The sequence below is a fragment of the Seriola lalandi genome, unplaced genomic scaffold (assembly GCF_002814215.2).
Source record: "Seriola lalandi dorsalis isolate HSWRI2012SDOR001 ecotype SW California unplaced genomic scaffold, Sedor1 jcf7180002054936, whole genome shotgun sequence".
Classification (NCBI taxonomy): domain Eukaryota; kingdom Metazoa; phylum Chordata; class Actinopteri; order Carangiformes; family Carangidae; genus Seriola; species Seriola lalandi.
The window spans coordinates 157,283-169,746 of record NW_019525488.1 but is presented as its reverse complement, the minus strand read 5'-3'; the positions used below and the strand labels follow the sequence as shown (position 1 = coordinate 169,746).

At 40.9% G+C, this 12,464-nt stretch overlaps 2 protein-coding genes and 1 long non-coding RNA gene across 3 annotated transcripts in view; 2 read left to right on the top strand and 1 right to left on the bottom strand.

Moving 5' to 3' along the window:
• Positions 1-1,207: 1,207 nt before the first annotated feature.
• On the top strand, positions 1,208-5,855 carry LOC147817576 (uncharacterized). Its single transcript, XR_015436245.1, has 2 exons — positions 1,208-1,365; positions 4,246-5,855. It is a non-coding gene; the product is annotated as an uncharacterized LOC147817576 (long non-coding RNA).
• Positions 4,214-9,319, bottom strand: LOC111644556 (alpha-aspartyl dipeptidase). The gene is made up of 8 exons (XM_023393464.2): positions 8,969-9,319; positions 8,193-8,281; positions 7,874-7,948; positions 7,558-7,637; positions 7,005-7,178; positions 4,924-4,983; positions 4,472-4,554; positions 4,214-4,392 (listed from the first exon to the last, which is right to left on the bottom strand). Exons 1-8 carry the CDS (start codon positions 9,061-9,063, stop codon positions 4,326-4,328), a joined length of 723 nt encoding a protein of 240 aa, XP_023249232.1. The 5' UTR covers positions 9,064-9,319; the 3' UTR covers positions 4,214-4,325.
• A 2,109-nt stretch (positions 9,320-11,428) lies between these two features.
• The window catches only part of tgfbr2l (transforming growth factor beta receptor-like), a 16,152-nt gene continuing 15,116 nt past the window's right edge, over positions 11,429-12,464 (top strand). The window contains exon 1 of the mRNA XM_023393481.2: positions 11,429-11,590. Within this exon, the coding sequence (XP_023249249.1) occupies positions 11,536-11,590 (55 nt within the window). The 5' untranslated portion in view covers positions 11,429-11,535. The remainder of the gene's footprint in view (positions 11,591-12,464) is intronic.

Here is a 12,464-nt window from a genome sequence, read left to right as displayed (position 1 = left end):
TAGAAACAAATAAAAATAAAGTTACAAGTAGAATTACCAGAATGCATCAAATCTGGTAAGAAACTCTGTCCATGTTCTATTTCACCGAGTGTACGCTCATGTTGAACTGCACCTCAGCTGACAACATCTGAACTGCATTAAAGCCAAAGAGCTACATCAAGACAAAGGTAGACATTTATTTATTGATTTATTTATTACTTTTATTTATATTCTCAACATGCATGTTTACAGTGAAAAGAAATGAGCGGGAGCACAAACACATGAAACACAGCAGAAGTTAGAAAAGATGAAGCAGTGACAGACACGTACAAGTGTTTTAACTCAGACTGCTGCTCTGACAGGAGAAAGGTCGTCGACAAATAAACGATAAGATAAGCCACCATTTTTAATGAAACAATACATATTTATTCATTCATGAATATAAGGGGTCAATAACTTTGTCAATTTTCTTATTAATGGTAATAACCCAGCCAAAAACAACTTCAATAATATACATGAGAGAGATTTTCATACAGTTTTTCATTTAATATGAAATTATGAATAAGAATATTTTCCCCCGTGACTTGTTGGACTTTTTCCAGAACTAGTTGAAGACGAATGAAGGATATATCTCCATCTATACTCAGTACTCAGCTTTTTAAGATATTTTTGTAATAAAAAAACGTGTTGCAAGAAAGACTGAGAGGTTTCACATTAGGGTTTTTCTGTCTCTTCTCTCACTTCTCTTCAAAACATTGTCTGGAAAAACAGCAGAAAATATTTTAATTTAATTATTGCTTTTTAAAACATTAAAAGTTGTCAAAAAACTGGAAGGAGTTTAACAAATCAGATCATTTAAAATGCTTCTTTAAGAGACCTTGTCCTCTTGTGTCACATGTTTGTCCTTTGATGTGACAGTAACAGGTATCACACCTGTGGACATTTTCTGTCACAGCAAAGAATCTGTTGAGTCAGCAGTTTACCTTCTCATCACCTGACAGGTAGAAGGACACATTTGCCCACAACACAAAACTATTTCTTTCTTTTATTGTTACTCTTGAGACACACACAAAAATCGATTATTAGATCAAAATCGACCCTCATTTGAATAATCAGATATCGATTCATAAAACCGGAGATCGATGTTTTACACTCTCCTGTGGACGTGCTCCAACGAGTTCCGGTCAGGTGAGCGGAGGTGTGGAGCTACGTTTCCGTAGCCTAGCCTGTTAGCTTAGCTAGCTGAGTGGACGTCTCCAACGCGGCTTCATTTGTTCGACGCAAGTCAGTAAATGTTTGTAAACCTGTCGCCATGGTAACAGTGGGCACATAACCTTTGAAACGGGCCGCAACTCAACCGTGCGCGTGCACCGTAGGAGCGCTCCGGTAAGTAAACAGACGGCACTACACCTCTGCACGCGAGAGACAGGTGAGGTCCCAATGACGTCAGCGGCATCTCTTATTTCTTGAGATGCGTGCAAAGTGTTAGTCGTGTTAAATAGACAGTGCGTTCATGTAACTGCTCCGTGTCCATTCGTGATGTAAACACTCATGTTTTTAATGAAGCTCCAGGTGAGAGGAACAATTGACAACATTTACAACTAAAGACAAACATCTTCTGCTGGGTGAATGGAGTTTAGCGGTTGGAAACATTTTTTGGTCTGCCATTGTTTTATTTTGAAACTAGTTGTATCCCTCCGCCACTCAGACTAGTTCCAGGTTACATCCCTATTTATCCAGCGTCAGAGACAATATGAACCTTTAGTGTGAAAATTGTTGCTGAAACTGCCTTGAAGTCTTGAGTACTGGATAAAAAGTGGTACGTGTGGTCATACTGTCCTTGACCTTTGACCTTTGACCACCAGAATCTAATCAGTTCATCTCTGAGTCCAAGTGAATGTTTGTGCCAAGATCTCGTTTCTCATCTCACTCTGCAGCGGGTCAAGGTTCACCTCAGAGGTCCCAGGTCCTGGTGGATCCTCAGTAGGAAGTCAGTTTCCGGTTCATGAGAGGAAGCTGGTTAATGGACACTTTGTCCATAAGGTTCCCGGACAAGAGAGAGAAAATCCAGTATTTAACCTTTAGACAGTATGTTTGTTGAGTGACGTCCTTTATAAGTTCCCTAACCGTATCGTGACCACTACCTTGAGACCAGACATCATTGTCTTGTCCGAGTCCACCGAAGTCGAGGTTCTGTTGGAGCTGACAGAACCTTGGGAAGACAGGAAGCCGGGGACGGGTACAGCTGCTCTCAAGTTGCCGCACGGAGAGCAAGGTTGGATTTTGGGGTTTGCCCAGAGCTTTCAGTTCGACGGGCATCGAAGGAGTGAGGAAGAGAAAAGCTCAATGATATGCACATGTACATATGTGTAAGTATATTTGCATATATATGACAAATATGCAATAAAAATAGCTTCTTTCGTGAAACGCCTTTCTAAACACATACGTAACATACATACATGAAAGCACGCTGTTGGAAACTAAAGAATGCGACTGAGCAGGAATGTTTAAAAGGTGAAATGACCTTTTGAAAGTATTCAGACGTCTCATTCCTCAGTAATACTCTAAACCTTCAAAGGCAGACTGATGGATGTCCAGCGGCTGTCCTGATGCTCACAACCTCAAATAGTTCTGTTGAGTGCACCTTAGTTTTTGCCTCCAGCGAAGACGTCCATTCAGTGATGACAGTCATGGACCATAATGTCAATTGTCTTGTCCAAAGTAAAACTACGGTGGCCCTGAGAGCTCAGAGACCTGCCACTAAAGAAAACAAAACCAATTTAGAAAAACATCTTCATCGGTTTGAGATTAACACACGAGCTGCAAATACTCACAGCGCACCGTGAAGAGGTATACATATCATCCTCTCTCTCTCTCTCTCTCTCTCTCTCTCTCTCTCTCTCTCTCTCTCTCACTCTCTCACTCACTCTCTCTCTCTCTCTCTCACTCTCTCTCTCTCTCTCTCTCTCTCTTACTCTCTCTCTCACTCTCTCTCTCTCTCTCACTCTCACTCTCACTCAGAATTGAGGCAAGAAAATAATAAAGTGATGACCCCGGCTGGGACGCACTTGTTCATTGCTTTTAACTTCAATAGTCACAGTTGAATTGTGCGTTGAAGTGTCTGAGCGGCAGCCGTGATCACAGCTGCTCCACTTCTCTAAATGATGAGGAAAGGAGCTTCACTGCTTCCTCTCTTGTCTCCTTCAGCAGAGGAAACACTGGAACTTCCTTTACCAAAGGAAAGGAGAAATGCCGTCCCACAATTCCTTGCTGCAGCAACATGTAAAGAGACGCACCGTTGTAGTCTCACGTCAGCAGAGCCAGGTAAATGTAGAAACAACAGAGCAGCTGTTTCCTGTCTGATGGATCCATAAATATAGATTTATTCTCTTTCAATCAGTCAGGAGTCGTCATGAAGAACAAGCTGATGAATCTATAGTTACATCATCATCATCATCATCATCATCATCAGAACTAAATACTAGTCTATACATTCATGTTGTTTCTCTAAATCCTGAATGCACTGAGAAAGGATTGTCTCTTGTTAAGAGTTATAGAAATGTCAAAAGTGCCTATGACAGAACTATATTCTGATCATTATTTCTATTTAATTATTATTTTAATGGCTCAACTTTCTCTATTTGTATTTTCCTTTCATGTTTTCTTACTTCAAATTTTCAATCCTGTTTGTTTTTGTGGTTAAAGGAGGATTTATAAATGTGTAAATATTGTAAATAAAGTTAATTAAAAGTGTAAGAGCAGATTCTCTTCTTTCCCTAACTCTTCATGAAGTCTCCTTCTCTCCTTCACGTCTTCCCTTGACCTCATGACCTTTTCCATCGAGGTCGAGGAGACGAGGTTAGAGAGGAGATCATTTTGACTTTTCGACCGCAGCCCAAGTGCGTTCCAGCCGGGTGCATCACTTTTTAGTGTCCCCTGGAAACACTTCTGTTGTGACGTGAGTGTTTGCAGCGCACGTGTTGCCAAGGTGATGAAGATGTTTTCTGAATGTGCAGTGCGTTGAGCAGAAAACACATGCAGACGTATTCAAAGACTCTGTTTTCTGGTTGCAACACTTGCAGTAAACGGAGCCCAGTTTTGACCATGCACTTCGGAAGCAGGTGAAGTTGATGTTGGCGGGTTGATGATCCAGATTTGTGTGCGGTTCTTTGATACTTTCACAGTATTAATATAGAACCCAGAGCAAAGAACACTTTACAGAGACACCATGATGTTACTTTAAAACATTTATTCTGTTTTCACCAGGAGCACTGTCATTCACATCATCATCATCATCATCATCATCATCATCGAAGGGGTCGGATGCTGACAGCTGTGGCGGAGAGTCAGTGAGCATGTGTCAGCAGGAAGCTCAGGTCAGTACCTGGGTCGTACTCCGCCGAGGACTTCCCCCTGAAACGACAAAGACAGCACGGTGAGAACCGCCGCTTACTGGTTTTACTGGTCTGCTTCCAGGCTGTCGTGGGCTGACCTGGTGAAGAGTCTGGCCTTGGTGGTTCCCAGTAAAGTGGCTTTGTCTCCCTCCACCAGCAGCATGGACCCCTCCCTCAGACCCTGAGAACACAAACAAGACAACTGTTAACCCTCGAATGAAGGTCACAAACAAAAACACTGCGGGACCTGACGTGGAAAACACACTCAACCATGAACCATTTCCACCTGACCAGTCCGTCCTCGTCTCTGTTCTGGTTCCACAGTGGAGCAGTCCAACCAAACCACGTCAAAGCAACTTTACTTTATCATTACGTCGTGACTTCGTTTTCAAAATGTTGTCACTTTTTATAAAAAAAAATTTTCGCAAAAAATTACAACGAATTTAATCTTCAAATATTTGATTTCTGCTTAAATTCTTGTCTGTTAGCGAGGAGGAGGAGTTTCAGCATCAGAGGTAGACAACAGGTAAAGGAGAGCGGCTGGTCTCACCAGGACACATGGAGTATCAGGCTCTTCATGGTACTGGATGATCCTCTGCTCTCTGCTCTCCTGCAACAACAGGAACAGGGCGGTACATCAGGCTGATGCTACACGTGTAGCATCTGATTAGCTTAGCTGCGGTTCAGCGGAGCCGCAGCTGCACTTTAATGTTAATATCTTATTTCAAGTACAGTTTTTAACTTTATTTTCTTTATTTTTGTTTGAAATGCAGCTTTTATAAAATATATATGTACACAAAGACACACTTTGATATACAGTACATGAATCTACAACTCAGCTTCATTAGTGATTAATCTGCTGATTATCTTCTGCAGTAATTATTGAACTGTTTCAAACGATCTGATACTGTAATCAGAGCCGACAAAGATCAGCATGCAGCCAACATCTGGATTTTCTGCTTGAAACCACTAAAACAATGAATTGATTATCAAAATAGTCGTCCAACTAAACTAATCAATTAAGACAAAAAATGTCTAGATTAATGCAGGAGGACATGATTGATTTGTTAGGTGTGACGCCTCCACTACACTAAAAGCGCTGGTGACCACAGGGGGGCGTCCTCCTACAACATACAGCTTGAGCTGGACACAGAGGCATGCTGGGAAACACCAGCCTGAGAGAGGTTGTGTTTTTATGTAATTAATCAGCAGCTACTTTGATCTTCGATTATTCATTTATCAAACACAAATATCACATATTCTTTATCTGTTTGATTAGAAACTGAAGTGAAACTGTTTTCACTAGGTTTTATGACATTAATAATAATAATAACTTTATTTATAGAGCACTTTTCATACAAGAGATGCAGCTCAAAGTGCTTTACAATAAATAAAATGAGGGCAGATTGAAGGACAGTGAAATACATTGATAAAGATGATAAAATGTGTAAATGAAAATAAAAACAAACCAATAAAATCAAACGATCAAAAGAAATAATCAATCAACCATCATTGTAGCTAATAAAAGTGATTTATGAAAGCAGAAAGGTGATTGTGGTGACGATAGAGCAGCAGGGGATTATGGGATGGCTGATTTTAAACACCCACGGATTCAAACTGGTCATTTCTGCGCTGGAATGAAAAAGCAGGAAGACACTGACACTGTTGCACAACTTCCTCAAAGAAACTGAACCGTTCACACGTGAAGAAGAGCAGCTGATGTCTTCAGTGTGAACCAGCGACCGTCACAGAAACATCTGCATCTTCGTTTCATGACAACGGCCAACGTGTGTGTGTGTGTGTGTGTGTGTGTGTGTGTGTGTGTGTGTGTGTGTGTGTGCACTACGAGAGCGAAGCCCGGCTGTGTGGACTAAATGTGTGTTTTCATGTCACCACAGTTTCTCTCATCAAACAAGCGTCTTCCGAGTTTTTCATCAAACTCAGAGACGGCTCATTTTCAGACGATTGATTGTTGCCGCCGGTTTATCACCGTTTTAGCTTGAGGTGTCCGTACGTCCCGTTCTCGTGGACGCCGTATCTCAGTAACCTCTTCAAATTTGGCACAAACACTCACGAGGACTCAAGGATGAAATGATTAGATTTCAGTGGTCAAAGGTCAAAGTTTCATCATCTCTCACATACCAAGCTTCGATTGGACCTGAGGCCAGTGATAAAAGGACTATGATGACACGGCAGGTTCTTGACCAATCAGTGCAGGCGTCATTATCACCCCGTGTGAATGAGGTAAAAGCCAGCAAGACAAAGACTGTTGGTGAGACACTGTTTTACTGCATCCTTATCTCTAGAACATCAGTGTGAACAGCCTACCTGTGATAAAGTGTCACCTGTGCTTCAGGTAAATCAAGGCCTTCACATGAAGCCACTGTAAATCTTCAATCGAAAGGAGTAAAGGCGGTTTGTTGCAGAGATCACAACAAATATAATAATATACAGCAAATATGAAGCTACAACTTCTTAGACCTGGTTCATCTAAACAACTTGGACTTACTTGGACTTTATTGGTGCTTTGATGATAGTGGAAGAGCCTGATTGGTCTGTATGGTTAATGATGACTGATCAAAAGGATCAATCATTTCCTATGAAGTCCGGTCTTGGGTTTTTCTCACTCACCCCCATGTGGCGGCTGCTGGGGTCGGGGTCCAGGTAGTGAGGGTTGATGTTGAAGGGGACGAGGCCGATGGCGGAGAAGGACGGAGGATAGACGATGGGCATGTCGTTGGTGGTGTTGATGCTGACGGTGGCCACGTTGGTGCCGGCACTGGAGCCCATGTAGGGGACGCCATCCTGGGGGGGGGGGGCATAAAGGAGGGAAGGATGATAAGGAAAGAGGTGTCAGTCATTAAGTCTGTTTTGAGACACTGAGTTGTTGTTGAGAAAGTTTCTCATCATAATGATTCACAGGATCTAAAACTATTTTTATGCCTCTACAGCGACAGCAGACGGAGCAGGAGCCATATTGTTTTGAGGTTGTCCGTCCGTCCCATTACTCAAGACACAAATGTTTAATATTTTCTCTGACTCTAGATAAACTGGATGTAATCTGGAACTAGTCTGAGAGGCGGAGGGATACGACCACAAGGTTGAAATACTAGTTCTAACTGTTTCTGTGCTTCAGTTTTTGGCTGATGTTGACACATCTGCGCTCAGCTGATATCGGCCTCACCTCCAGCACTCTCCTCCTGATCTCCGTCACCACCTTGTTGTCATAGAGACTCTTCAGCAGCCGGAAAGTGTTACCTCCTCCTGCGAAACACACGACCATGATTATATGACGTGACCACGCTGCGGACGAACTGAGAGGACGGGCTGCTGTGAGGAGTGAAGGAAAGGACGCAAGAAAGCAAGGGAGGAGGAGGGAGGGAAGGAGGAGTGATAGGAAGTAGGGAAAGGAAGAAGATGAAGAAAAGAAACGGGGCAAAGAAAAGGAAAAACGAAAAAGGGGAAGCTGCACGGAGCTGCCTTGCCGTACTCTTCCTCACCTATAAAAATGCCTTCAGCCTTCCTCACGGCGTCGACGGGGTCCGAGGCCTCGTGGATGCCGTCCACCTCATAACCTGCAGGGGCCGAACACCTTTCAGTTCAATCGGTCTGTCCTGATTATGTCACACATACACTCACACACACACTCACACACACCTACACTCACACACACCTACACTCACACACACCTACACATACACTCACACACACACACTCACACACACACACACACACACACACACTCACACTCACACACACACACACACACACACTCACACTCACACACACACACACACACACACACTCACACACACCTACCCAGAGTCTTAAACTTGTCCCTGGCGGTTTTGGTGTAGGCGTGTCTGTCGTGAAGAGCATAAGGAACGAACAGAACTCTCTTCACATCCCTGAAAGACACAAACCACCAGTCGCCATGTTTGTCAACGTGCAGCTCCGGTTTCATTAGATTAACATTATAATAGTGATGGTGACGATAATGGATGAAATCTTTGTTCCATTCACACTCATATGCCGAGTCTCTCCACACCAATCTGGTATTTTAATGATCCTTTAGTACAAAGGATTAAAACACTAATAATGAACTGCTGCTTGTGTGCCGAACATGACTACTGATTTACATTTCACTATCAAACCTATCCAAAGAGAAATGTATGTTTGCTGATGAATATGGAGATTTTAGATTTCCCACACAGCAGTAACACTGATTCTGTTTTAACACACAGATGTTTGTCTTAAATACTTTGTCCATGTTCTAATTACACTCCAATGCCAATGAAATCTCTCCACACCAAACTCCATTGTAAAATCTGGCATTTTAATGATAAGTTACTATGAACTACACCTGACATATTAACATAATTTAAGTTTGTTGTTTCAATTAAACATTTATAACATAGTACTACCTGTATGCCGAACTTTACAAGAAAACTAGTGGTACACAGAAGATATTGAGCCTTGATCATAGAGAGATGAATCTTTGCTTAAAGAACGTTGAAATATTTAATTGTTAATTTTTTGAACGGAATTCGCCGTTTGATTTTTCCGCACCTTGACAGCGTGACACTGTGACTTACTTCCCGAAGAAGTGAGAGATGTGCTGCTGACAGTGGTCCAGGTATCCGCTGCCGTGCAGCGTGGAGTTGGACACCAGCAGGAGTCTCCTCTTCATCTCTGGGCAGCAGGTGAACACGGAGGACAAGCCGCGGAGCTGCGGGGTCACAGTTCAGCTGTGAATCCGCTGACAGCAGCTCTCTGACGGGCAGGAAACACTGATATCACCCCTGAGGGATTCAGCTTTAAACCCCGCTGTCAGCTCTCACACCAAATCCCAGCTGGACTTTTCTACTTCGAAGTTTCACTTTCACCCAATCAAAGACTTTGTATCAAAAGTAGAGTTTCATGTTCCACCGGCGGCGACAACAACTTCCGGCCCAAGTCTTTCTCTTTCAGAATAAAAGCAGCTCTTTTTCTTCTTCTTGATGTTTTTTAAGCTGTTGGCGGTGAATTACCGCCACCAACTGGTCAGAATAAGAATTATTATTATTTTCAAATGTTTCATTATTCAAAACATTTTCCATTTCAATTATTAAAACTATTAAACATTGAAAATGGAGGAAACAGTCATAACTTCTGAGGTAAAATACATAGTAAAATATGAACAATACCATGAAATTAAAATGATATACATGTTACATATCAATAAGGATAATAAAGAAAATAGTAAAACAAAAGTATTTCAAAAGGACTGACTATATACATAAGGGTAAACAAAAACAGATATTAAATGAAAATATTTAAGGCTTCACAAGTTTCTACTGTTTTTATTGCTTTATTTCTTTAGTGCGTGTAGTGAATCAAAACAGCGTCCGACTATTATTTGGAATTGTTGAATGTGTGGTTTCATTTTAGTTCATTTGTATTTTCCATATAAAATAGAGATTAAAAATAAATGTTTATATTTTTACAATCAATGTCATTCTTATCAAAAAAAATGTAACGTCTCTTTTTTCTAAATTAATAGTTGAACCAGTCAGCTTCTTAAAGAAAAATTATACATCTAACCAAAACTATTTCATAACTATGCTCAGGTTTGTAATTGCAAAAAACAATAGTCTTGAAAGCACCACGTGTACAGGACAAATCAAGTGTATAATTTTAAATGAAACTTTTCCAATTTAGTTAATAACACAATGTTTCTTATTATGGTTCCAAACGTTTTTTCCATTTAAAGTCTCCTGATATGACTGTTATTACATTTTTTTGTCCGTGAAGCATCTGACAAAGCTTTGCAGACATAAACACATAAAAGCGAGCCGGAGTGATGTCATAAATCTGCGTCCAGGTGTCAAGCTGAGCAAGAGGTTTTGACTTTAACTAATCAACCATGACTGAAAAATAACGTCAGAGGTTTGACTGGAGCTCGTGGGAAACCCATAAAATGTTGCTGCTGGGCATCAAACCTGTGAAGTTAAAAATAGAAACACAGTATTGTGTGTGTGTGTGTGTGTGTGTGTGTGTGTGTGTGTGTGTGTGTGTGTGTGTGTGTGTGTGTGTGTTCACTGATCCCTCGTATCACTCAGCTTTCATTATGACCTGACTAACGAGCTGGAATAAGCCTGTTAGTGTTCACCCTCCATTTCAGCTTCACTTTGCTTTGTTATCGCTCAATATAATCTCAAGAATAAATACATAAAAAGAAAGTGATGATGATAGTAATACAGAGAAAATTATGAACAGTGGAAATTAAAATAAAATCCTCATATCTTGTGTTCCCTTTTACCCTGTGTAACATTCATGTCATAAAAAATGATGTATAAGTTATGATATTTTTTCTCCTTGTCTCATTTTATTATTAGTTAATTGTTATTATGATTACATATAAATGTTGTCATAATCAATGAGCCTGTTGAAACTGATAAAAACAGTCATAATAATGATGATACTACTACTACTACTAAATAATAATAATAATGATAATTACAATATGATGACAGGTCATACATTTACATACTGAGCAAATAAATGTCTCTGAGCAAAATATAAAATAAAAATTATAATGAAATAAATGAATAAAATCAGTGAATGCTCAGACAGACATGGCATTTTATTTATAATTTTAAAAAATTAAATTATTTATTTTTGTTATGTATTTATCAAATTCATCACATAGATATTGTTAGTCTATGTGCATATATAATTTTTACTATGGGCATTTCATATATGTCACACATAATACCCATATATGATGATGCTGATATATGATTCTATATAGAAATTATATATATATATATATATATATATATATATATATATATATATATACATATAGTAGTACTGGTATATATATTCATATTCATATTGTATGGGTGAACATGTTCCAATAATCGATGAATGGTTGGTAAATGTTTGAAATCCAACACCTCTGGGTTTCACCCCGGGAACCAGCAGAGATCTGCCGCAGAGAGTCAGTGGAAACACGCAGCCAGAGAGGCAGCAGCAGCGGCGGCAGCGGTGGGCGGTGCTAAACCACATCTGGATGAAAAACATCTGGATTTCTCTCTGAGCATACATGACCGACCGACAGACTGACGGACGGACTGACCGAGCGCCCCTGAGTTTCTCCGGCTGACTTTGCCCGCAGATGATGGCTCGGTGCTGGACGTTTTGGACCGGGATCCTAGTCCTCATGACCGCCGGTGAGTGCTGCCTGATCTCCGGACTTCTTTCTTTCTTTTCCTCGGGGCTGTTTGCGGAGGTTTGGAGGGAGGGAAGGAGGGAGGGAGGGATGGAGCGAAGACGTTTGGTTTTGGAGAAAGTTCAGATTAAACAGATTACAGTGTAAAAACAATAGGGACCTTTTCAAGTTATAGTTCTGTTCAAGTAAAAGTTTTCTCAGCTTCATAAAGAATCAGTACTGGAACTACATGAAGCTGATAGTTGGCTACTTGTGTACTTGTACTTCATGAAGGACTGGTACTTGTAATGTAACAGTGTAGTACTGGTTCTGGTAAATTAGTGGAGGCTCAAGTTCTTATTCCAGCATCATGCGAGTGCTGAGTTCACACCAGACGTCACAAGGCAAAGTGACTCCATCATGGTTTGTTGTTTGGTGAGTTCTTCCCACAGCGAGCAAGGTCCAGGTCCAGGTCTTTAACTGAGAGACTGAGCTTCAGTCCAGAGTCCTGATCTGAGCTCACTGTGGTCAGCTCAGATATTGACCTTTGAAAGCTTTGATCAGTGATCAGTAACAGTCAGAGGAACAAAAGCACATTTCTGTAAATTAACAACAGTAACTGCTAAGCAAACAAAACGAGACACAGAACAATCAAAAAAGGACACAAAGTGACTACAAAGAGACACGAGGTGACTACAAAGAGACACAAAGTGACTACAAAGAGACACGAGGTGACTACAAAGAGACACGAGGTGACTACAAAGAGACACAAAGTGACTACAAAGAGACTCAGAGTGACTACAAAGAGACACGAGGTGACTACAAAGAGACACAAAGTGACTACAAAGAGACTCAGAGTGACTACAAAGAGACACGAGGTGACTACAAAGAGACAC

Bases quoted from the DNA above. Each gene is read 5' to 3' on its own strand.
- LOC111644556 (XM_023393464.2), bottom strand. From the start codon at position 9,063: ATGAAGAGGAGACTCCTGCTGGTGTCCAACTCCACGCTGCACGGCAGC. The intron at 8,282-8,968 runs GTAAGTCACAGT...TGTGTCTTTCAG, and splicing joins ATCTCTCACTTCTTCGGGAA to GGATGTGAAGAGAGTTCTGT. The intron at 7,638-7,873 runs GTGAGGAAGAGT...TGTGTTTCGCAG, and splicing joins GGCTGAAGGCATTTTTATAG to GAGGAGGTAACACTTTCCGG.